Source organism: Crocodylus siamensis, chromosome 3 (genome assembly GCF_052110815.1).
Source record: "Crocodylus siamensis isolate JL-2025a chromosome 3, ASM5211081v1, whole genome shotgun sequence".
Taxonomy (NCBI): Eukaryota; Metazoa; Chordata; order Crocodylia; family Crocodylidae; genus Crocodylus; species Crocodylus siamensis.
The window spans coordinates 200,437,812-200,463,952 of NC_143397.1; the positions used below are offsets into that span (position 1 = coordinate 200,437,812).

Here is a 26,141-nt window from a genome sequence, read left to right on the forward strand (position 1 = left end):
AACAATGAAAAGGAAAAGAAAAAAAGGTAACGAAGGAAGGAAGAGGGAGAGATAAAAAATAAAGAGACAGGTGTGCAAGGAATCCTGGTTTGGTTGCCAAAATAGTCTAAGAACTCTCTCCAAATTGCACTGAATTTTTCAAAGCAGTCACATCCGGAAGACATTTTTCTCTTCATAGATGCCAGCTACACCATCTCACCATTTGGAGACATCACTAATGTGCAACTGACCATATCCAAATTTTTGTGAGATAGTATGCAAAATATATGTCCAAACATAGTAAAGAATGATTTTGATATACAGAAGAAAAAAAGCAGATTACAAAAATTCTGAGTGCAAATCATATGCACCTTGGTTCACAATATGAGAACTGTATGATTATATAAATGTTTATCTTCCAATTTGTTGTATAAAAAAACCCAGAAAGCTCACTATGTAACCATTATGTGACTATGATGGAGTAAAACCATCAAACGTTTTTGCTTTGTATATAAATTATCAGCTGTTCTACTATTTGGAATTCTCTTCCATTTTAGCAATGAATGCATAGATGTTTTGTTGAGCCAAGAAAAGCTGGAAAGCATCAAACAATTTGTAGGCACCAGCTGACCTGGCAGGTTCCACAGAGAGCACAGGTCAGTACCTTTTAAGCTGCCTAATTACCAGGAACAAATCCCATTGTGTACCCAGTGTTTTGTGCACAAATCAAGAACACTCTAGCGGGGATTCAGTGCACTGACTAAGGCCACAGCAATGATGATGAGTTATCCCAATAACTAATCAATCTAATTTCACTGCAAATAAAATTGTGCTGAAACAAACAGAAGCTAAAACATATTACAAACAAGTAACAAAAATAAACACACTAACGGAGGTTTTTACCTTAAAGAGAAACAAGCACTAGAGACTCTGAGAAGTCTACCATGAACACTGATCAACTTTAAAATAATGATCAAATTTAAAAATCAGTTCATTCTACTGCAAAGGGCAGCAGTATAAAACTCTATAGATACAGTTAATATATTGACTGCTTTTATTTTTGGGGAGGGCAGACAATATCACATCTTGGCCCCTAGTTACATTTATCATTGGTTAAGATCAAACTTAGTATACACAACAGCTCAAGAATCATGAAAAAATTATAACATAGTATTAAAAATGATATAGCTAACTTGCACAGAAGTTATCTTTACCTGAGAGTGGCTCCTTCGGTCTTTACCTCGTCTCCATCTTTCAGATATAAATACTTTTGTTCTCCCCTTCCTATAATTTCTTCACGAGGTGGGCTGCGTGGAAGCTTACTAATGTGAAATTTGGAACCTATTTTTAAAAGGTAAAATTATATTTCAGATTGTTCCTGTCTAAACAGTGGTAATTGACTAAACAAGGCCATTTCATAAACATTCAAAATGACAGTTGATGTACCATTAACACATGGTCTACAGCACATGCAAAGTTAAAGAATAAAAAATTTACATAAGTATCTTATGTTAATAGAGCAACTTAATTCATATCCACATAGGAAGAATCGTTCAAATGCCAAAGAAAACCTCCGAAGGGACAGATGTGCCAAACTATTTTTGGTAGGTAAAACAAGAAATATTTTTTCCTAAGTGAAATTACTAAGAAATTTTCATTTTAAAGTTTTACAACCTGTTACTGGTTTAATTTTCAAAACTAATTTTCTTGTTCACAAATATACCATCACTTCCAACAGCATTTGGGAATTCCTGGAAAGCGTAGTGGGAGATATTCCCAAAACAACAGAAAGGGGCTGTATTCTCTATGCTGTTAATCAAGTTTTTAAAAAAAAATAGCTTTCACTGTTTAAAAAATTAATTAATTAGAATTTTAAAAGTCTAGCTTAATATGTATCAATGTGATATACTGTTCATTTCCGATAAGGGTAGATGTGAAAAAATGTGATAATTTTCGGCCAAATGCAAATGCTTTAAAGAATTTTATTATTCAGGAAAAGCCATTTGAATTAGGGATGTGAAAGGGGAAGCAGTAAGTATATTTTCCACTGGGGAGCAGGATTTTATTTTTAGAGGTGTTTTTTCAGTGATTCTAGGCAAAACTGTGGAAACTGATTTTTTGCAGTTTCTGCAATAATCGTGAAACCATGATTTGAGTAGGTCCCTTGTTATTGGTTAATTATTTAAGCAGTATCATTAGAAAATTTAAACGGGTAATTATTTAAATTTATATATATATCCCTAATTTGAATGGCTGTTTTACTTTTGCTATTCAAGTGAAAATAATGGTCAACAGGCTATAGGAGGGTACTGGATATCACTATCAACCTCCTACTATTGTGTGAGTTATCAATATTAAACTAGATTTTTTTCTCATCATTCTAGGATAAGGAGAAGGTAGAATGAAGCTTTTTTCCTCCAAATAGACATATGCTAATAGGAAGAAGAAATGCAGTGACTAAATCAAATATGTGTGCTATTCACTGTACTTACACTATGCACTGCAGCAATGCCATCAAGTATTTAAATATAGTGTACAGTTCATACAGAAAATCTAGCTAACAGGCTTACAAAACACCCAATGAGAAGTTCCTTGGCCACATACCTAACAAGTCACAGTTCTTCAGCACCTAAAAATTAATCCTCTGCCTACCTTTATCGATGTTTCTACATATGTCGGAGATGCCGCCAGTATGATCAGCATGCCAGTGTGTCACTAAAATCTCTTGTATTGAGATGTTGAAATCATTGAGCGCCTGCTTTAAACAGCCAATATATTCAGGTATTGCTGGCTCTCCTGTGTCAATGAGGATCCTTCTACATTTAAAAAAAAGAAGGCAGAGACATTCCATTAAAAGAAGCAGCCTGAGAATTAAGAGAAGACTAGCACAAAACTTAATGTTTTATAACTACAGAGCCCTGAACACAGAGATGGCACTAGCCTCCCTCAGAGATGCCTTTCTCTTAGTGACGGATACCCCAGGGGCAGTCAGCACACCTGCCTGGCTGGAAAAGCTACTTATGGGCTGGACTGGGCTGGGCTTGGGGGAGATCTCAATTGCAGGAGTGGGTATTTTCTACTCGGGCTGGCTGCAGGAGCCATGCCCAAGTTTCCTTCTTCAGTGCTGCCGGGGTCTTGAAGCCACAGGGATCCTGCAGAGACCCTTCTTCGAACCCAGCCTGAACCGAAGCCTGCCCATCCGGCTTCAAACCAGGCCACGGCCTGAGGCAGAGCCCGGAAGCAGGGCCCAGCCTCCAGCCTCGCGCAGACCCGTTGCCACTGGCCCGAGGGACCCCAGCTCGCTACCTTGCGCATGCGCTACTGTCAGCTGCTCCCCCACCCCGGCCAGCGCTGTGACGTCACGGCTTGCACATCCGGCGAGAGGATTGAGCCCTATGAGGAGGGGAGGGGAAAGGAGCCCCGGCAGTGCCCATTACCTGGGCCCGGTGCCCACCAGGTAGGTGTTGGTGCCCTGCAGGGTCATGGGGCCCGGGTTGCAGCCCAGCACACGCACCACTCGCGCCGATAGCTGCTCGATGCGCGGCAGCAGCGCCGCCATCTTGCTAGCACGCAACGGCGGCAGGCGGAACGTACTATCCGTCGCGCGAGCCCTCCTCGCCCTGTGCCCCCTCGTGGCGGAACGAACAGTGTGCATCATCCGAAACATGTCCTTCCCCCCTGCCCCCGACATGGTTCCGCTCCCAGCTGAGCGGTGCTGAGGGGCGGGGCTTGGCTGCTGCTCTGCGCCGCTGCTGGTCGGGTGCTTGCGCACCTTACGCTGTGATTGAGCCCTACAGTCTCTCTGCTTTCCGCTCATGTTGAGCAAATTCTTTTTGGTATTGGTTGGTGGAACCAGAGCGTGCTCTGTCTACTCCATGCATTGACCTGGTATTGCAGTGCTTCCAGGACTGGTGCAAAAAAAAAAACAAAAACCTTACGCTGAGCGCGGCGAGCAGGATTGAGCTGGCCAAGTATCGCCCTGGCATTTTCGCTCCCAGCGGAGCCCCGGAAGAGGCGCAGTGAAGGAAGGGACCTCCGGGCATCCTCTAGTTTACCCCCTGCCTGAGGCAGGATCAGCCCTAGCCAAAGCAATCCATTGTCCGACGTAGGGGTGCTCCTGCTCCATCCCACCAGCCAAATCTGGCCTGTGGAGCCACGGCGTTTGGCTGTGGGGCTCACTTAGGGGTTGCAAACCTTGTGGGCCCTGTTGGAAGCGTCATGGGGCCAGCTCTAGGCTCATTCGGGCCATTGTAGTGAAAGGAGATGAGGCCCACCCTCCAAGTGTGTCCGGATCAGGCTGGGCTGCTCTCCCTGCCGGCAGCCACAACTCCAGACCAGGGCCGCACATGCCCTATTCCCTACCTGTGTGTCTGGATCAGGGCCGTCCTGCCAGACCCCACATGTCCGGACCCAGACCGGGACTGGGCTGTTTCCACGTTGCCATGATCCACATTGAAGCCACTCTGTCCCCTGCACATCCAGATCAGGGCCGCCTCCACCCCTCCCCTGCTACAAGCAGATAGATCAACATCAGACTGAACAACCCCTACAGCTGGATGCTGCCTATCAGCCAGATCTGGCTTGCACTCTGGCACTCTTCCAACTGCCCTGCTGAGTAAAAAAATCTAACCCAGGGTAGGCAGCGTTTTGGCTGGAGTGCTGAAAAAACCACAATGTCTACCTTGGAAGGTGCCGAAGTGCCAGCATGCCAAAAAACAAAATTGGGGGTGAGGGATGGTACATGGCAGGATGCACTGCATATTAGTAAATTTAATAATCATAAATATTGCCTTTGTTGTGTACTTTTTTTGTTAAATGTTACAGTGAGAGAGAAAAAAAAATGAGAGAGAAAGAGAGAGAGAAAGGAGAGCAGAGAGAGAACCAGGCACTCACCCACGCACACTGAGAACCACATGCGTGCACACACAGAACCACATATGCACAAATACAGAGAACCAGAACAGACACGTGCACAGATGCACAGAACCAGAGGCAGACAAACATACAGAACCAGATGCATGGGTGCACAGAGCCAGGCTGCTGGGCTGCAAGACAAAGTCCGACCCAACAATGCCCTGGGCCTGCTGGAGCCCCTGTGGTTCCCTGGAGAGCCAGACCCCGGGGTGCAGTGTAGCTGGCCGAGGCCCCTGCCCAGAGTCTGCCCATCAGCCCAACTACCCACCCACTCCACACAGCTAAGCCCGCAAATGTGCGTCGCTCCTGGCAAGGGGCAGTGTCAGTCTTATCCCAGTAGGGGGACTGGGTCATTGCTGGGCTTGGAGCGAGTGGGAATCAGGCCGGCTCAGCTGCAAGCCGTGCTGCAAGCAGCCTGGGCTCCATAGTTGGCAGCAGCTACCCAGAGCTGGGGCTGGCTGCAGCCAGGAGTCAGCAGACAGCTGCATGCGCGCCTCAGAGCAGACGGTGGGCAGGGCCTGAGGCAGCACAACCCTGGCCTCTCCCCTGCCGCCAGCACAGCTGATGACTGGGCTCTGGAGCCCAGAGCAGCTGCTTGTAGCTGGCCTGGGCTCTGGGCTGCTGCAGCAGGCAGGCTGCAAACATCTGTGCTGGGCTTCGGCATTAGCTCTGTACTGGTGCATGCACGCACGCCTCAGAGTGGGTGGTGGGGGATGGGCTTGAGGCAGCACAACCTTGGTCTCTCCCCCACTTCCGGCACAGGTGTTGGCAGGGCTCTGGAGCCCGGCACAGCTGTTTGTAGTCAGCCTGGATTCTGGGCAGCTGCAGCAAGCAGCAGGCAGGCTGCAAACAGCTGTGCCGGGCTCCACAGCTCCGGCATCAGATCCGTGCTGGCGGTGACTGCTGTGCACCTCGGAGCGGACAGTGGGGATAGGGCCTGGCCCTGAGGCAGCACGGCTCTCCTGCTGTCTGCTCTGAGGTGCACGGCAGTCACCACCAGCATGAAGCTTATGCCTGAGCTCCAGAGCCCGGCACAGCTGTTTGCAGCTTAAATACATGCATCATAATGCCACATGTGCAACGTAGGTAGGTTATGGTCCAGTGCTAGGTTACGGTCCGGCAGCTCTTAAAGTAGATTAGGGAAGGGAGAGAAGGATTCTAGTTTACACGCCATTTCTGCAGCCCCTCTTCAAGTGTGGATGCTAACCCCTGCTTCAGGCAACCTTGGTCCCTGGTGTGAGCCAGGGCAACCAAAAGGCTACTTGAGTTTGTTTCTGGCCCTGGTGACTCCAAGGGAGCCCCCATTGGCAGTGGAAATCTTTTCACTGATCTCAGTGGGCTCTGAATGGAGTCCTATATACTTGATGAAAGGTATGCACAATATGAACTAGAGAGAGAGATTTTAGAGATGCTTGAATCCATTTCTGTACAAAATATTGTAGTTTAACTTCAGTGAGACTAAGGAAGAATATAAATTGCATTTCTACAGCCTAGACAATCCAGGGTAGCTGTAGATACTGCCTTTTCTATCTAGCTGGTATTTTTTCAGCCAATCTTCATCCTCTTTCTCAGTGAATTTTGTCCTTTCCAAAGTGCTCTTTCCCAAGTAGTAATTTACTTAGTATGCAATCTGCTTTCTAGAGTTTTTAAAGTGCTGCAACATACTTACTGTGCTTAGAGTGTCATGAAACTGAAAATCCTGATTACTAGCCTCTTCAGAAACTGCTCTTGGATGAACTCAGCAGTAAATGTGTGCTTTTCTTGAAGTTCATATAAACAACAAATGTAGAAAATATACACTGAAATTAGAATATGTAACATTAGAGTACCCAGGCAAACTTTTTGCTATATATGTATTTCCAGATATTATTCCTATGAGTTTCAGACACTAAAATATAAGCTATCATATCAGTTTATATTAATTCATACAGTTTCATAGAATCATAGATGTAGGGTCAGAAGGGACCTTGTAGATCTTCTAGTCAGACCCCCTGCCGTGGGGAGGAGAGAAAACTGGGCTCAAATGACCCCAGCCAGGTAAACGTCGAGCCTCCACTTAAAGACCCCCAGGGTAGGAGCCATCACCACTTCCTTTGGAAGTTGGTTCCAGATCCTAGCCGCCCTGACTGTGAAGCAGTGCCTTCTAATGTCTAGTCAACCTACTCTCTAGCAACTTACGGCCCTTATTCCTTGTTACTCTGGGAGGCACTCGGGAACAACATCTCTCCCAAACCCTCTGGTCCCCCCTAGTAAGTTTATAGACGGCCTGCACTTGTCAGTATTAAATCCCATCCTATTTTCATTTGCCCACCCCTGTAACCTGTCCAGGTCCTGCTGTAATCTTTCCTTCTCTTCTAGTGTGCCCACCTCACCCCAAATCTTGGTATCATCTGCAAATTTAAACAGGCTGCTCTTCACCCTGTTGTCCAAATTGCTAATAAAGACCCCACTGCCCACTTCCCTCCAGGTCGAAATGATCCGTCCACCACCACTCTGTGAGTGTGACCCTTCAGCCAATTTGCAATCCATCTGACTGTGCAGGCATCAGTGCCACAGTTGTCTAGCTTTTTAAACGGAATGGGGTGGGAGACAGTGTCAAAGGCCTTCCTGAAGTCCAGAAAGACTACATCCACCGCGACACCCGCATCCAGTGATTTTGTGACCTGATTGTAGAAGGCAATCAGGTTGGTCTGACATGGCCTGCCCCTAATGAAACCATGCTGGTTGCCCCTGAGCATCATCCCCGCTGCTGGCCCATCACAGATGTGCTCCTTGATAATCTTCTCAAAGAGCTTCCCCAGGATTGAAGTAAGACTAATGGGCCTATAGTTGCCCAGGTCCTCCCTCTTCCCTTTTTTAAAGTTGGGGACCACATTGGCCCTCTTCCAGTTGTTCGGCACCTGGCCAGAGCACCACAAGCCATGCCAGGGGCCCCGCAATAATCCCTGCCAATTCCCTCAACACCCTGGGGTGGAGAGCATCTGGACCTGCTGATTTGAACACGTCCAGCCCCCACAGAAGTTCTCTAACCTGGTCCTCCCTGATCCTAGGCTTGGTGGCGTTTCTCCCAAGTCTGTCCTGAATCTCGGTAGGTGAGCCCAGGTCCCTGCACAAGAAAATAGAGGCAAAGAAATTGTTAAAGAGGTCTGCTTTCTCCTCTAGTGCGACCACCAGATTGCCAAGCATATCCTGCAGGGGCCCCACATTACCCCGGGGTCTTTTCATTCTCCCTGTGTATTTAAAAAAGGACTTTTTGTTATCCTTGATGCTAGCCCTAGTTCCGTATCTGCCTTAGCTTTTCTAACAGCCCCCCTACAGACCTGAGCGGTGGAGGTATACTCCTCTTTGGTGATGAGCCCTCCTTTCCACTGGGTGTACGCCTCCTTTTTGGCAATCAGGCATTCACAAATGCCCTTGGTAAGCCAGGGGGGCTTTTGGGCACTCTTGCCCCCTTTGCTTCTTGTTGGGATTGTCACCCCTTGGGCTCTGAGTATTGTCTCCTTAAGGAACGACCACTCATCTTGGGCACCCAGTTCCCCTACTCTCCAGGACCCTAGTGCCTCCCCCACTAATCGCCTCAGCTCATTGAAGGCTCAGTGATATCGTAAATGTGAAATCCAAAGAGACTAGTGAAACTGGGATCAGTTTACTCTCGAGTAAATTACTCAAGAGTAAACTCCTGGACATGTGTCTACATGTGCAGGGATGCAGGAACAAACTTGCTTCTTGTAGCAGCAGACTGCTCCCACTTTCTGTACCCTGCAGTGGAACCCGGGAGCTCCAGGGGGAGCTTCAAGCTCCCCTTGGGTGGTAGCCCAGGGACCAGGAGACAGCTGTCCCCTGGCAGGGGCTGGGACATTGCTCCCTGCCTCTGGGAGCTGGCTGTTGCCTGGGTGGGCTCTGTCATGAGCTGAGGTGCGGACAGTGTCCCCCTGCCTCGGCAATAGGCAGCTCCCAGCCCCCCCTCTGGGACTGTGGGGCCTGGGTTGGGAGATCCTTTTCTCCCAGCACCAGCTCTGCGGTTATTGGGCCGGTGCTGGAAGATCTTTCTCTCCCAGCACCAGCCCCGCAACCACAGCGCTGGTGCTGGAAGAGAAGGATCTTCCGGCGCCACAACCATGGGGCTGAGGCCGGGAGATGAGGATCTCCTGGCCCCAGCCCCATGACCACAGGGCTTGAGCTCAGAAATAAGGATCTCCCAGCCCCAGCCCCGAGGTCATGGAGTGGGGGCTGGGAGCTCCCTGCTGCTGGAGGAAAGGGGATACTGTCCCTGCCCAGGCTCTGATGGTAGAGCCTGCCCCAGCAGCAGGCAGCTCCCAGGGTCAGGGAGCAATCTCCTGCCCCCTGCGCCTTTGCTCCCAGTTAGGTATCTACACATGTGCTATTGTGCAGTAAGTAATCTTGAGTAAATTTGCTACTTGCATTTGCAGGTAGCAAATTTACTTGCGATTAGAGCCAATTACTGTGCAGTAAGCGTCTGCACATGTAGATGCACAGTAAAGCATCTTACTTAGATGGACCCACTGATAACTATGTAGCAACATTTCTCCTTGAATCATTTTGCAAGTGGTTTTTAAAAAATCATATTCTTGTAACAGGGTTGCTTTCCTTACGCGTGTGAAACCTAGAACCACCAGCAGGATTCCTTTCCACGTGTAGAGAAACGGTAAACCCCACACTCTCTAGGCTGTAAAGACCTGAAAAACTCAAAAAGATGTATATCTCCAATTGACTCCTTAGAATATAAACTGTGCAGGTAAGGAATATGTGTTTCCTTTATATTTGTCTTAGCCAGCATGAAAATAATGTTGCAGTTAAGAAGCAGGTATTAATTTGGCATGGGTTTACTTCAATTAGAATTAAGAAAGGAAGTCCATAAAGGCTGAGTGTCTTTATTTTACATGGTGTGCATGTGTACATGTTCATTAATAAGTTTAGTACCTATTATGACAGGTATTTAATTCACCATAATCGGCGCTACTGCATATAAACACAGATGAACAGTTTTTTGTGATGTTAATACGCATTTGACTAAATCTAATGCACATTAGTGTATTAGCACGGGTTTTGCCCACCACGCTAATGCACAGTAGAATTAGTCTTTTGCACATTAAGCGTTTCATGTAAAATCTAATCCCTGGGGCCAAATTCTGGTTGGTAGTTTTAATAAATGCACACTAGAAAACCTACAGGCAGTAGTAGCTGGACCAGAGGACAGAAGCTTATATCCATAGATTTGTGCCTTCAAAACTGCACAAAGCCAATCTTATTTATATTCAGAGCTGTTCTGGGCAAAATACTAGCTTTGCCTGCTCTCCTCAGCATTCACATAACTAGCCATACTGACTAATCAAAATGCAGAGATCGTTTAGCTTTAGAAATGGCACTGCTTTAATTCTACCCTGGGTAACTGCCCACTTTGTCCCTAGGATAGGCTGGCCCTGTTTATACCACATTCGTAACAGTAGTTTTTCGTGTCAGGCTCCTTAGCAGGAGCTACAGAGGGGCATTACATACTTGGGGTCATGCTACATGTTTATGCATATATGCTCCTTAACTCACCGGTGGTCCCGATACACAGTGTTCCCTCTCACTCTCACCCATGGATTATTCCTATGGTCTGTACAAAGGCTCTATGAATGGAATTGACCTCAGACAGGATGAAGTACCCCATAATGCTGCTTTTGTAGTATATCTGCACTTGCTTGATGGTCCAGTCACCTAGCACAATTTAGCTTTTAGGTAATGTGATGGATTAAAATGGTAACCAAAGATACTTAGGTAAGTTGTATATTTCAGTAGTCTACCTTTTTTAATATTAATTCAACTTTTCTACATAGTCCTTAAAGTTTGAGGGTAAAAATCTTATCAGATTTTGACTGCTTATAAAATCAAGTCTTTTTTTAGCATCTCAGTAATTTTCCTTTGAAATGAAGGATTGCAAACTTATGTCTTTATTGGCTTAATGTGTCATGCCAACATATAATGCCTTTTCTAAACATATAGAGGAGCTATAAATCTATTTGGTCTGAAGGTGGCAGCAGTAGCACCCTTTGAAGAATTAAGTTCTTTTTGCAATGCCAAACACATTTATCTTCATTTTTTGTCCCTACTACCAGCTACAGAAAAGTAAAATGCCTCTTAAAAATGAGGTCAGCGTGTCCTGCTGAAACTGTTGTTATACTTTCTTAGGGTTTTTTTTTTTTATTATACTTTCTTAGGTGCTTTAGCAATTCTCTCTGAGCTCCTAGCCTGGGTAGGACTAGCTCCAATTGGTAGAATGGGGCCTAGGAAGCAGGCAGCTGTCCGGGCAGGGGATGGTGCCCCAGCTCCCATTTTGATCTGCTGATTGGGGTGCAAGGCTGGGAGGCAAGCAGCTGCCCAGGGCAGGGGACTATTTCCTAGCCCTGCCAGTGCTGATTGGGGCGCAGGGCTGGGAGGCAGCTGCCTTGGATGCAGAACAGCTCTCCCTGCTCCTGGAGCCTCAGCCTGGCCCTGGTGCCCTCTGCCAGCATGGGGCTGGCATCCAGCAGATCCATGGGCAGAGCAAATTTGCTCCCAATGGGCATATGTGTAGATGTGCTCCCAGGGAAAGCTTACTGTGCTGTATTTTACTTCAAGCAGTAAGCTTAAAGTGCATAAATAGCACATATAGACATAATCCCTGTTTCAGTTTTTCTGATCTGAAGAGCAGTTTTGCATTTTAGTGTATTATATATTTGGGAAATAAATTCTGAAGTAGGGAACATGTGAGTTATAAATGATGAAAAAGAACTAAAAAAATGAAGTGATCTTTGAAAATCCTAAATGTATGTTGCTTGGTGTTTTGAAATATGATCTTACCTCAGAGTCAGATTTTGAAAGGCCTTTAGTCACCTAAATCTAGATGCACACCTGCTGTTTTGGATGTGGTCCAAAGTACGATTAAATCCTTTTAAGGGTGCTATGATGTGCTGTGTAATATTAGCAGCATTAGGTATGCAAATACATATACCTGATTCACAAGATAAACCCAGAGATTTGAAATAAGGATCCATAGTGTTAAAAACATTCTGACCTGTTGTGATCTTTCTGAGAAGAATTGCTCTGTAATTTTTTTTGTAGTCAATAAATGATTTAAAGCTAAGAGCTGGAATTTTCTGAGGAGTTCCTTCCGTCTAATAAGGCAAGCTTTGAGTCTAAAAAGGTTGAAACCCACTGAGGTTAGGGACAAACATTACACATAAACCAGTTTAAGTGATCAGAAATTGGTTTAAACCTATAACAGAACATACATTCAGTGGACATAAACCAGTATCAAAATGGCTGAAACTGGTTTAAGATAAACCTGGTTCAATGCAGCAGCAGGCTTAACTGATTTGGGTCAAACCAGTTTATGCAATGTCTGTCCCAGACCCCTTTCTAGTTTAAGTTAAACCAGAGTCCCACAGCATCCCAGATGTTTTCCGGCTCTGGTCTGCGCTGGGCTGGGTCAAGCTGTCTGCTCCAGAGAACAGGGCTGGCCCTACCCCTCTGCTCCCTGGCCAGAGCTCTGGCAGAGACTACAGGCATAGCAGGATCTGCCTGGCTTCTCCCTGCCCCTCCTAACCACTGCTCAAGCAGGGATTCCCCCCTCCCTCCCTCCCATCTCCCACAGCACAGAACCCAGCCCCACAGACCCTAGCTGGCATGTGGTATGCTAGCTAAAGCTGAAGTGTGGGGGGGTGTGTGTGTGTGTGTGTCTCCAGTTTCACTGGGACAGGACAAAGGCAGACAGGACAGTGTCCACTTAGGGCTTTTGGGAGCTCATCAACAGGTCATTTGTTAATGTCCCTCTGTTTCTTCCTTGGATCAGGACCAAGACTTTGCCCACCCTGCTTTGCCTCAGAGTGCTAGCAGAGACGGGTCAGGCAATGCTCCTACCCACTGAGCAGCGAGCAGGGAAAAGCCTGGAATGGTGCAGGTGGATCTCCTTAATCAGAGTGTCCTGCCAGGGCCTGGCCATGCCCCCTCCTCAGCTCAGCACTATTTAAGGTAAGGGAGGCCTTCTCTAGTGCCCTCTGGCTTCTGGCCTGAGCCACTGCAGGCATGTGCCTGCATTTCCTCAGTCCATAGGGAATATCTGTACATTTGCAAACTGGTTCAACCTAGGCAGCTTAGACTAACCTGCAAAGATTGAATCAATTTAGCCTCATGCTTTTTGAATGTGTCTCCCTAGTCTGGGTTACAGCATCTAGGTTAATGACTCAGCTATTTTAAGATATTTGCAGGTAATACCCTAGGAATTTAGTCATCATTTAGACAAATAGCTTGAAAACCTTTATTTAGAAACTGAAAAAAGCTGGGTTACAGCTATGAGAGTCTAAAAATATCATTCCAACTCAAAAAGAATATACTTCATTTGAAAGCTTGTCTGAATCTATTACAACCGTAGAGTTGGTCCAATAAAAGATACCATCCACAAAAATCTTTATCGTTTCAACACGTCTTTGCTGCTTCTACACTAAATGCTATTGTCACAATGCGGGGTCCCATAGCAAGGCTTCTTAAAATTCTTGTTAGAATAACTTACACATTCATAATCATAAGGAATGACAGTTTGAGGAAGCTGGCAGATTATTAACTGTGTCACATGATCACCAAGAAATTTAAGTTTCAGTTTTCCTGATGCTGTGTACCTTTTACTTTTCCTGGTTATAAATGTTAGAGAAAGAAAACAGAAATACCGGTTTGAAAACTTTCAAGACTTCAGATCTACCCTGAGTAGACAATAAATTTATGGTGAACTTTAGTTGCCAATAGCAGGCAATAAGGTAAAGTCTGTATTTTATAACAGCTTTTTGTATGCACTTTAAACCGTAAATATTTATAATGTTGTACCACTTCTGCTTGATCTTAGAATGTCTCTGTAAAGGTATGTTTGGTTTCCAGTGGGCAGGTATTTATGTTGGCCTGCAGATCTGCTGTACTTCTTGTGGAAGCTATCTTATCAAGTTTGGGTCTCTTGTACTGGGATAGAAACTAGACAATTCCCAGTGCTGCAAGTCATAGCATATGGTATTCTTCTCTCAATCAGCACTGAACCTGTAACCTACAGGTTACAAGGGAATAATCTGCCATTCGAATTTTTGGCATCGATTATACCCCTTTGTGGACATCATACAGGTCCAGTTTTCAGCTGGGATTTCAGATGCTCTTGAAAATATACATTTGGCCATGGACTCCTGGTTGAAACACTGAACTAGGATATTTGAAATATGGATTCAGTGTATGATTTGAACTGCCTGCCTGCCTGCATTTTCTGAGAAAAGATGAGGTATTATTAATTCCCTAATGAACAGGGAGGTAAACAAGCATATTTATTAAGGTTTATGAGGTACTAAGATATTGCAGTGATGAGGGCATATAAGTAGTTAGATGAGCAGCTACCCAATTTTCACATGCATTTTTCACATACAGATATCAGAGACTATCTTAAAATCTGACTTCAGATATCTGGTTCCATATTGCCCATGTGCAATCATGGCAGATTCCAACATCAGAAATCAGATTTTTGCTCACTGAATAGGAATATGAGATCTGCAGTATTGGGTCAGAAGCTTCATTTGTTTTTCTGGGAATAGCTATACCTATATTCATTTTATAGTTTCAAATTGAGAGACTTTTTTTCATTCCCTCTCTGCTGAAGAACTTTTGCCATGACTCTGTTTTCCTTGTCCTCCCCTATAGGGGTGGGCTGGAGTTCAGCCCAGGTAGACACAAGTGTCCAATCTGCAGGTCTTATGCAGCTGTCCAGCTTCCCTGGGCAGGCACCAAAGTGGGTGACACTCAAAAGCGCCCTTTGGTATTGCAGTTCAGAAGGGACTGGAATAGCATATCTTTTGGCTGTTTCACATTTATGCTTTTTTTTAAATTTGATGTTGTAAATGTTGGGGGAAAGGGAAGGAGTTATGGGTTTTGGGGGACAGCCACAGATCCTCAGCAGATGAAGGAGGCGTGGGCTTGGCAGAGATGTTGGGAGTGGGAGGAGGTATCTCACCTGAGTGTGAGGCAGGGGAGCAGGAGAAGATGGGAATAGTGGAGGAGGGAGAGCAGCTGTGGGAAGAGTTTTTTTATATCTAGAGGTAAATGGAAGTTGGGAAGAAAAATGCTTGGGAGGGTTTGCTTTTTTGGGTGTTTGGTGGGGAAGCAGAAGTGGGAGAGTAGAATTTTCAGATTTGGGGTGTCACTTCGGGAGTTTACTGTTGTTTCTTATCTGTGGGTTATTTGCCATTTATTTTAAGCCTTTTTGGATATGAAGGGATATAAATCTAAAAATAAATCTTCATCCTAGACATGGTACACAATGTTGTTGTCAGAGAGGATATATTGTTCCAAAAGTGATTAAATGTCATTACTGATGAAGTGATCCGTATATACTGAATATATTCACTTCTGGATGAACACTGTTTATATACTATTAGTTTATAGTGGTGTGTAAATAAAAGATACCAGAACACAATTACAAAACAAAGCTCAATTGAGCTTATCTATATTCTGTACCAAAGTTCACTCAGAATCAGAGAAGTAGGGCCAGAAGGGAACTCCATAGATCATCTAAGCCAAACCTCTCCCTGAGGATCATCCCTATCCAAACCATCTTATACAAACCCATAATCTAAATTCTTTTTAAAACTACCATCAAACCAGAAAAACATAAGACATAACACTCTAACCTGTCACAGATAAAGCAGGGTAACCATGGCAGCCCATGTTCTGCTTTTATAAAAGGTTGTTAATATAGGCTCAAGAGATCCCAAGTAGAGGGCCACGCCACCTGCTACATATGCAGGCAAAAACTTCTACAGCCCATACCAATCTGACCACAGGGTAAAATACTTTCCTGACCCCAGATACAACAACCAGTCTCGCCATGAGTGTAGCCCTTTAACCAGAAACTTCAGGCTTTAAGTCCCAGCAGCAGCATTGGCACACCCCAGTGAACGCCCCCAGCTTTGGCTACAGCCATCACCCAGTGCCTCTGAGGAAGGCTTAAAAACACCATGACGTATTGGAAAGGAGGAAAGGGGGCAACCAGCAGAGCCTAGGAGTATGAGAAATACCCTTAGCAGAGCATAAGGCATAGCAGTGCCTATTATCATCCCCAACCAGTGGTTGTCTGATGTCTTTCTGAACACCTCCAGTGATGGAGAATCCACAACTTCCCCGGACCATCTATTCCACTGCCAGTGAAGAAGTTTTTCATGACATCAATCCTAAATATACTTTGCTGCAACTTCAAGCCATTGCTCCATGTCCTACTGACAAAGTAACTAGCTGGGTGGAGGAAAAGAATGCTGTGGGTATAGTGAATCTAGACTTAAAGTTGGCTGCATATGCACATTCCAGTAATCTGGGAGAATTCTCCCAGGTTTGTTCTCCTGATAGAGAAACTTACCCAGAAACTTCTCTCAGAAAAGAACATAGTCCTCATTACACTTCCCTCAAGTGCCCTCCCCTGACCCTCCCGGGGGACAGTGTGTTGCTTGCTAGATTCCGCTGTTCCAGCAGAACACACCCCCTTCACAATCTCATATTGTGCTTCAGGGAAACACAGGCTGACCATGGGCAGTCTGGATCAACTAGTCATGGCTGCCCTATGTCATCTGTTGCCAACAGACTAAAGGAGCCTGCAAAGTACACTGAGTTATGTGCACAGGGCACCTGCCTGGCTGCACAGTGTCAGAACCTCAAGCTCTTTGGGGCCTCAGCATTCAAATATCTGTACACACAGACCATAGCATGTACAGATATTTGCTCTCCCAGGAGAAACTCTCTTGTGATTTAATCTTGGCTGTTCCTAGGTTATTTTTCTCTTGGAGTGGCTGTTTTAATTTTGGGGAAAAAAGGTCTGAACATCTGAAAAAGCCCAAGAGTTGCTGGTTTCCCAGGAGAAACTGAATGTCTATACAAGGCTCTTAGTGAAATCTTTCCCAATTATGCAGTTAGTTCAATAAGATACCATCCACAAAAATCCTTGCTTCTTTCATGCAGTAGTTTTAAGCATTTTCTAATTTAGTAGAGGCTGAATAGAATTTTGTGCTATAAAGAACAACCATTTCTACATCTAAAGCCTAACTCTCTCCCCAAATATAAATGATTTTCTGCAAATGATAGAAGTGTCAGACCTTCTCAAAATACAAGTCACAAGAATCCAGAAATAGAAATCTTTAAATGTCTTCACTACCAGCTACCCTATACATAGTGCAAATTCTATGATTAATCAAGGGAGTGGGCCTGAGTGGGGGAAAAGCTGACCCACCACAATGGGGCAGGACAACAGCGGGCCCAGCCCAACACTGCTGCAGCAGCATTAGTGGCTGGGGGAGGGAAGGAGCAGGCCTCCTCCCCTCCTCAGGCCTGGGCCCACTCCTCCCCCACTCCCATACCCAAGTGGGCCTGACATGGTGGGGAGGAGCAGGCATGCCGTGGCATCAGTAGTGACAGTGGCGCCAGGGGAGGACTAGGCCCGGGCCCCAACATGTGGTGGGGGAATGAGCCTTAGCCGAGGGAAAAGCCACCCTGCTGTGGCAGTGGGGGAACCAGACAGCGGGCTGACCCGGGCCAACACAGCAGCTACGGGGGAAGGGAGGAGTGAGCCTCTTCCCCCGCGTCAGGCCTGGGCCCACTCTTCCCCCCTGCCGCTGTGGCCCAGCTTCTTCCTGCCCTTGGGCCCAGGAAGTCCTCCACAGCATTGGGCCCAGGCCCAGGCCCAGTCCTCCCTTCCACCTACTGCTGTGGCAGGGAGCGGGGGGAGTGGGCCTGGACCCCAAGCAGGAGGAGGGAAGGGGGAGCAGGTGTGGATGGGGGGGGGGGCCTGGGACTCCATCCCCACCCACTTCTCCCCCTGCCATCTTTCTTGAAAGGCAATTGGCTATTTTTTATATATATATATATATATATATATACACACACACACACACACACACACACACACACATATATATATATACATACACACATATATATATATATTAGTGTGTGCCCTTCTCGCTTTGAAAATCCATTCATGCACCACCTTGGCACAGGTGCCTGATGATGGATGCAGAGATGCTTCATGTGACTTCTGGTAGGGACCTCGGTCTCCTCGGGGAGTACCTCAGAACTCTCCTGCCATGTCTTTGAATGTAACCTCAGTGGCGGGGTCTCGTTGGAGGTCCCTCAGGATCAGTTATTCTTCCTGATGGATATTCAAGGGGCTCTACCTCCCCTACACCTGTTCCATATGCCAGCCTGGGCCACCTGCTGTCAATGCGGCGTGCCCTCCAGCCTTGATGGTTTTTTCTCGTCATTCTCTCTCAGGTAACTGGTCCTATTTTCTTCTGCCCAATGGACTTTGGGTCTGTAGGACGTTCGCCTCTCCTCCAGCTCTTCCCCTCATGCTCGATGCTGCTGACACCCAATTCCTGTGAGCGGCCCTTGTGGCTCATTTTGTCCTCCAGATCTCACGGCTCCAGGTTACCGCTCAAAGCAAGACCAAAAAGAAAATGAAATGAAAAGAACAACACGGTGTAGTACACCAGTCAGAGGAGACAAAAGAAAACACGACACAACAAAAATAAAAAGGAGGGCAGGTGGAAAAGAGGGAGATCAGAGCACACAGTCCTCCTCCTCTCCCTGTCCTGAAGCCAGTGCCTGGCTGCGTGCCCCAATGCTGCTCCCCCCTCTGTCTCCAGTGGGAGCTCCCTTTGCTCCTCTCCCGGTCAGCTCCCCTCCTACTGCCTTATGCAGCTGGGGTGGGGTGTGCAGCCTGTGAGGACTTTGGGCATCCGCTGCTGCTCGGATCATCCTTCCCCGATTGGGGTCTCCTTCAACTTGCTGGCGCTGCCTGCTGTCGGTGTGGAGAGCAGCCACAGACTCCGCTGCATCTCCCACTCTCCCTGTCTCCCTGTTAGTGCCGGCTTTTAACTTAGCTGGCTGGTGTGTGTCCATGACATCACCTACTGGTTTCAGCTGTATATGAACATGGCTGATGAACTGCATGGGCTTTTCTTCTTGGGGTTGTTCTGTCAGACAACCTGGGATTGATAAGTAATTTCTGATTTTGGGGTCTCTCTTCTCGGTTTGTCCCACCCCCATTTTTGTGTCCCTGGGACACAGTGTAAGCAGTATTTATTCATTCATTCATGAGCAATTCTAACAATTTTTTCACTTTTTGCCTTTTAAGTGATCATGTGAATAGCGGTGTGAAGCTTGATGATTTTCTGAATTATTGCTATTATTGGTGATCCATTGTTTATTTTTCATCTTAGGAGCCAGCAGCTAGGAAGAATGGCCTTCATCGGCATAGCTAAAAGAGAAGATTTCATGTATGCTTTCCAAAATAGACATGTACCCATGGAATTGATTTAGTACTTAAGGCTAGAACATAAGTGTTTAAGTCTTTTAATTTTGATTGTATTCGTCAATACATGCTGAAAACACTACATAAGAAAGTTGCATCTTTAGGAATAAGAGCTTCGCAAATAATTCACTTTTATGATTCATTCTGTTATTTCATATAAGGAAAAGTAGTCAGAACTAATTTAACATGCAATGAAATTTACTAAATGTAATTTTTTATGCCAGTTCTTGGGTTTTTCATTTATGTAGCTGATATTATATCAGATATCTTTGTAGCTAGCAATTTTTTCTGTGAGGGAAAATATCTTTGGAGTACATTAACATTAGTTTTTAGGCTCCTTGCATCAACAGTAGTCCAGACTTTCAGTTTTGAGTGATTTAAAGATGACTTTGAAAGACCTGAGTTGGGGAAGCTGGCCTGGACTTTTCTAGTTCATTTTTTGCATGGTGGAATTCTTATAAGGTAAATGCCAATTTTTAATTATTAAGACAAGAAATCATACTGCTTTTTACATGCTTTGCTTTGGAACTGCCAGGGTCAGTTTATGAAGGCAATGCAGCTTCAGGACCAAAATCACTGTTAGTGACAGAAAACAGCTCTGCTTAAGAAAATGTCCCAGTTGTGAATTTGTCCTCCTCCCTTTTGATATAACTGTACTCGTTTTATTTTGCTTATCAGTTATTTTATCTGCAGCTATAATCCAATTGCATTTGCAGTACAAGAGATACTAATATATATTATATATATATATACACAGAGAGAGAGAGAGAGAAAAAGTCATTATATAACTGGAAAAAATAAAATTATACTAGGTCATATTTGGAAAGAATTTGATTTGTATCAGTAGTTGGGTTAGCTATGATGAAAGTGAAATCCACAAATATTCAAAGTCTAATGTTGTAGCTAAAAAGAAGGCCAAGATTGGAAGAGAGGACTGAGGAAGTTGACCAGTTAATTAGATTACACAGAGTACTGAGGACTGTGCTTTATAGTGGGTGCATCTACGTGTGCCTCTGACTGTGCAGTTGGTACTGTGCAGTATTCCTCCACCTGCTCTTCATTGGTCTCTTCCTATGAAATCATAATTGTTTGAAGGCTAGAAATCCAAGAAGCAATAAACACAAAAGTGGACCTGAACTTTGCAAGTTTACATGGTGTCATGGGATGGGGTCCTCAAAGACGGCTGTGATCTCCTAAGGCCCTTTGACTGTGCCAATTTGGCCCAATGGGCACCCTCAGTTCTTGCCTACCACGTCTGGAAATATAAAAATAGGGAGGCTGCGTTTAAGTCCTCGTGGACACGGTTTGATGGATTCTCTGAACCCCATGAGTTCCTGGAGCCCTTGTAGGTCCTGTTTCATGATGAGTGTTTTGGGGGCACCCTAGCCTTATGGACTTTGTGTGTGGCTCCAACCTTGCAGATGGTATTGGGTTGTCTTGCCTAGGCCACATTATAATTTGGCCTCTTGTCCTCACTGGGCTCTCTGCAGCCCTGTCTACACCCTCTGTGGCGCCAAGGTCTGTGCCCCGCAAATACCATGCCTTCTCTGGGGTCGGGGTCTCCACATTGCAGTGGACCCCCAATGAGGCCTCCTCCTTCCCAGATAGCCTCACCCAAACCACCGGTCTTATAAGATGGCAACAAAACATAAGCCCTTGGGCTCTAACATAATACAAACTGCATAAGGTGTGCTCGGCCTCTTTACATTACCCAGAGCAGAACTTAGTCAGGCCTCTTCCCTTCACTTGCTCTGGGAGGGCTCCTTCTCCCTTGGCCACCAGCAGAGAACTGCCTCATAGTCCCCGTCCTGGGGTCTCTGCACCACCTCTGCCTGACCCCACATGCCAGGACTGGAGTTCTGAGACTCTGCACTGCTTCCACTGGCCCCACGCACCAGGAATGAGCCCTGCACTGCCCTGCACACCTAATCTAGTATGCACAGCCAGCCTGCAGGGCTCTTCTTATCCACATGGGGAGCCTCTTGGGCTGGAAGACCTGGTGCCGGGGCCTGGACCTGGATCTTGGGCCAGGGCTTAAGTGCCCCTGGTCTATACTATATCTATGCCAAAATCTAAGGCAAAGAGAAATGTTTTTAATTACTATACTTTCTCCTTCCACTTAAAATTGTTTTAAGAAAAAAAACCCATTCCTCCAGTTTTCATCCCAAATACTGGAGAACTGAGATAAAGCCAAATTGACTAGTACTGACAAAAAGACAGAGATTACTCTGTTTTCAGTGTCCAAAGTGAATACAAAATGTAAGCAAGTCTAAAGAGTGAAACATAAATTATATTTTTAAAGATTAGTTCAGTTTTAGTAATGTGAGTGAGGTATTATAGGAATCATAGTAGAGAAAGTAACTTATTTTAAAATATGTTAAACTGCCAGTGTCCCTGGCAGTTCTGCATGCAGTTTTATAATGAGCTATTTTCTTTCTGTAACTGGATTTTGCACGTAAATTTATGTCACTCAATTTAGATACAAATTAAGAGAAACTAAATGAAGTACCTAGATTAACAAAGACATATACATATACAGTATGCTAAAATATTAGTAATTGGTGAACACTGCACTACAGGTATTGGGATCGTTGATATCCATCATGTCCCTTATTCTGGAAGATTCCTTTTTACAATATGTCTAGCGTTTGCCTCACACCTCATCTACCTCCCCAACTGTGAGCTCTGGAACTCATATTCATTGCAACAGCTTTCAATTTACTTGCTATTTGGACAACTACAAAATCTTGTGGATGAGTGTGTGTGTGAATAACAGGTTGCCTTACTCTTAACGGGTTTTCTTAAAAACACCACATACTGTACAGATGTTTATATTTTCGATGCAAGGACCAGATGTTTTGGATACTTAGCTGTTTTATACCCTGAAAAAGTTATAGATGTTTTGCCAAACAGTTTACTTTTTTACTTATGGGGGATTACTGAGGACACAGTAAAATAAATATGCAACAATCTAATGTAAGAAAACTATTCCACTTGGGAGTAAATCATGGATTTAAGGCCAAGCCATTAAGCTAGTGTGTAGCCTGAGTGGCAAAGATGCATTGTTGGTGTCTTTCTAGGGAGAACGGTAAAGAATCTGGCCTCTGGGCAATGGACTAAGAGCTTTTGCTGCTGCAAGCTTCTGTACTCTTGTTTGTGCAGAAAAATTGGCCAAGCCTTGACCACAGGAAGCAGAGAACTGAAGCATATGGGTGAACAGACCTCTAGCTTTTGTCTGTATCCTTTTCCTCTGTTGAAGGACACTAGGGTGTGCCACAACCAGGGAACAGATTTTGATCCTTAAGGGTGCTGAAAGGTGCCATATTCAAAATCCAGATCCCTGATGTCCTCTGCAACACAGAAATATTATGAGCTTCAGCAAAGCAAGCTGTTGCCACCAGTAGGCCTCTGGCTTGACCCAGGATAAAGGATGGGTAGATCTTCACCTTACAGATTAACTAAATCAGATACTGAGAAAGCACATGCACAGAGCAGTATATAAAATATAGAGAGTTATTTGATTACAGAATTTAGGGCAGGGAGGGAGAGGACAGAAGGGAGGGGGCAGGGCTGGGAGAGGCAAACAAGCATCAACCCATAGGAACAAAGAAGTCACAAAAGCTAATTCAGCTAATGGGATAAGAATCCATAGTGTCTGTTTAAACCTACTTAACACAATCCAATCTGTGGATGATTTCTTGTTCTGAAATTTTCGGTTCAAGTTGTTTTTTAAAGTTTTGCTGCCATAGCTATCTTTAAATAGTTGTCTTTTTCCAGGAGGGGTTGGAGGCCATTAATGATGTGTCTAAGCTGTTCAAGCTTGGGGCTGTCGGTGACAACAAAAGAAATTCTGGTGCCCTTGTCCTAGGGTTAGTATCGTAGCAGGTCAGAGCAAGGTCAGTTTGGCCTTGTTGATTTGAGTGGCTACAGTTTTGGGATTGTAACATAATTGTAGGAATCCCTGCTCCAGCTCCTTAAAGCATGCATCCTGGCTGGTGGGATCCAAGCAGATAAGTTATAACATAGAACTTGTCTGTAGGTGATGGAGTTTGTGGTGTGCTTAGGATGAAAGCTGGTGTCATTAAGGTAGCTGTGGCAGTCAGTTGGTTTCCAGTACAGTGTGGTAGCAATGAGGCCATTCCAGACCTTCAGTGACTAGGAACTGAATTTGCTGAATGGAGTATCCAGAATTAGTTTGATGAAGGGGTGGAAGTTGTTAAAGTCCTGGTGAAATTTCTCTAGACTAGAGATTCCTTCCCATGTGTCCAAACAATGAAGATGTCATAGATGTACTTAAGGTACATATGGGAATAGGATAGAGTCAGCGTAGCCAGAAACTTCCCCTTTGATAGTGTCAATATCAGAGACAATGGGACATCCTGGGTTGCTGGGGTGACCACCTTTTTACCCTGATGACACCCCTCCATACAGTCCTGGAACTTAGGGACACTCTGTTGCGAAACACTAAGCTAAAATTTAGCTGCATCTCTTCAGATGTGAAAAACCTTACTCTAGGATGCAAAACACCAGAAAGATGGGCAAAATAAGAGCTAATTCCCTAGTGAGATGATTGTTTTTCCACCCTCTGCTATAGAAAATGAGTCAGAACAAGTTCATAGGACAAGAGTAAGTTCCAGGGATATGGAAGTAGAATATGTGCAACTTAACCAGTGATGATGATTGGGTGGTGATGATGAAACTATCTGTGCACCAGGTGTCAGTAGCCACCTAAAGGCAGAGACCAGCAAACAAGCAGTTGAGGAATGTGACAGAGTTGAGGTGTAAGTGGATACTTCTTAGGGGATTTTCTTTTTTGTGATCTGAAAGATCTTTGCTGAGTGATGAGCAGTTCTACAAGAAGTAGAGTCAATTAGTCCTTAGACCCTGTTCTAGAGTGAGCTCTGCGGGTATAGGCAAGGTTTTCCCCACTCTTCTTTGCCTCCAAAATGGAGCCGGCTTGGAAGCTCACTTCATTGGAGACAGTGAATCTACACTGATATCAGTTAGGTTGGGTTCTAGTCCTATCTCTGCCTGCGGCCATTGTCACATGTTTACCATGAAGGACTGGCGAGACTACCCTGTTCAGCAAGAGTTAGTTTTTTAATTATCTAGAGCTTTGTATACTTTTCCAACTCTTCTTGACCTGAAAAACAAATTACTTGATATGGGGCATAAGACCTAGATTTCTCACGTGGCAATGCAGATATCTTGAACATTAAAAGATCTTCACAAACCATAATATAAATCTGTCAGAACAAACGAGTTCCAGCATGTGTATAATTTCATTTAGGTTTCCCTCCCCACCCCCTAAATTAATGTTTGTTAAGCCTTAAGACAAAGGAATCATTTGCGTGCACTCACTTGCCAAAGAATATGGTTTAATCATATTATACCATTCAGGTCATGAAATCTGTCATCCTAGGAAATGTATGTATCCTAAGAGTCATTTCTGGAATTGAAAGATTTTCTGGGTATTTAGAAAAAGGCAGCTTAAAGAATTAGGGCCTTACTTTCAAAAGTATGCCCAGGCTTGCTGTGTAAGTCACTGGCTGGCTGTAGACATGCTCATTCACAGTCTAATTAGAATGCAATAGAGAAGACTTGATTCATCAAGTCTGTTCCATGTTCTAATTAGGACGCTCCAGCATTGTCTCACTGTCACACGTATTAAGCCCCTGCACATTTCAAAATGGCTGCAGGGACACTTTATGTAAACCTTGTTGAATGAGCTTTTAGATAAAGTTTCCCATGGCCATTTGAAATGTTCAGGAGCTTAAGACACATGACAGTGAGCCATTTTAATTAGAGTGGCTGTCTGGGAACCAGTCTAATTAAACCCCACCTCCTCACCCCTGCACATGTGTATAATTAGCCTTGATACGCACATCAGAAATGCATGCTATGGATATTTCCAATCTCCAATTTGTATGTTCACATCTGCATATTTACTGAGTGTAGGAAAAGTGAATGAAAGGGTCACCCTAACAGGGAATTGAGAAGATAGCAAAGGCAAACTTCAGAAATAGGTCACATTTATAGAAATTAAAATCAGCAAATTCATTTATCAGAAAAATGTCATTCTATTCTAGTCAATGTGTGTTTAATTTTGGTAAGATATGGGGAAATAAAATCACAATTTAGTTTCTGCTATTAACAAGACCTATGCTGACCATGTTTTCTTTTTTTCTAGATATTACTTTGCATTGAAATGTGGCTTCCAGGCTGCATTTAAACAAAACAGCTGTGAAGATAAATTGTCTGGAAGTCCTACCAGTGACATTCATAAACAAGCCATTGATGCAGTGACTGATATTAGTATGCTCAGGGTATTTAAAATTTTCCTAGAAATGACACCCCAGCTCCTTCTGCAGATTTACATACTGGTGGAGGAAGACAAAACTAGTGTCATTCAGTGTAAGTCCCTTTCTCTCTCTCTCTCATCTGTAAGTTGAAAATGAAATCTCCACTAAGCAGTTAAGTCTTCGCTTTAACATGTTTCCAGTCAGATTCTAGTATGATTTTATTTAGTTAAATAATCTCCTCTATTGGCAAATCTATTTTTCTAAGACTTTTTAGAAACTTTAGAAAGAATTTTTTAGAAAGAAATATAGTGTGTAACATTTAACAATAACATTATATTGTGTTTGAAAGTTAAAACCACTGAGGTAAGCAACTGAACCATTTCACTGCAGTCTACTTTGTTTTTGCTTGCTTAATATATTTACATAAGCTACTTATATATTTTCAGTAACTGGACACCTCATGATCTATAATTTAATTACCATTTCAACACCACTGTAAGGAGAGGAGTATTACTATTGTCATTTTAAGATAGAGAACTGAGTCATAGAGGAGAACTGAATTGTTCAAAGTTATACAGGAAGTC

The 26,141-nt window shown here is 44.5% G+C and overlaps 2 protein-coding genes across 4 annotated transcripts in view; one reads left to right on the forward strand and one right to left on the reverse strand.

The window, feature by feature from the left end:
* LACTB2 (lactamase beta 2) overlaps window positions 1–3,597 on the reverse strand; it is a 30,355-nt gene extending 26,758 nt beyond the window's left edge. The window contains exons 1-3 of one of the 3 annotated variants that reach the window (XR_016441451.1): window positions 3,417–3,590; window positions 2,632–2,795; window positions 1,194–1,320 (exon numbers count right to left, since the gene is read on the reverse strand). Coding sequence is in view for 2 of the 3 variants with exons in the window: in XM_090040147.1 (XP_089896273.1) it covers window positions 1,194–1,320; window positions 2,632–2,795; window positions 3,417–3,538 (413 nt within the window). In the remaining variant the exon portion in view is untranslated. Of the gene's footprint in view, window positions 1–1,193; window positions 1,321–2,631; window positions 2,796–3,416 lie in introns of all 3 variants that reach the window. The other 2 variants (XM_090040147.1, XM_090040146.1) reach the window with 2 other exon arrangements.
* XKR9 (XK related 9) overlaps window positions 2,981–26,141 on the forward strand; it is a 28,604-nt gene continuing 5,443 nt past the window's right edge. Inside the window, 3 exon segments of the mRNA XM_090040149.1 lie at window positions 2,981–3,436; window positions 23,033–23,124; window positions 25,446–25,669. Of these exon segments, the coding sequence (XP_089896275.1) occupies window positions 3,293–3,436; window positions 23,033–23,124; window positions 25,446–25,669 (460 nt within the window). The 5' untranslated portion in view covers window positions 2,981–3,292.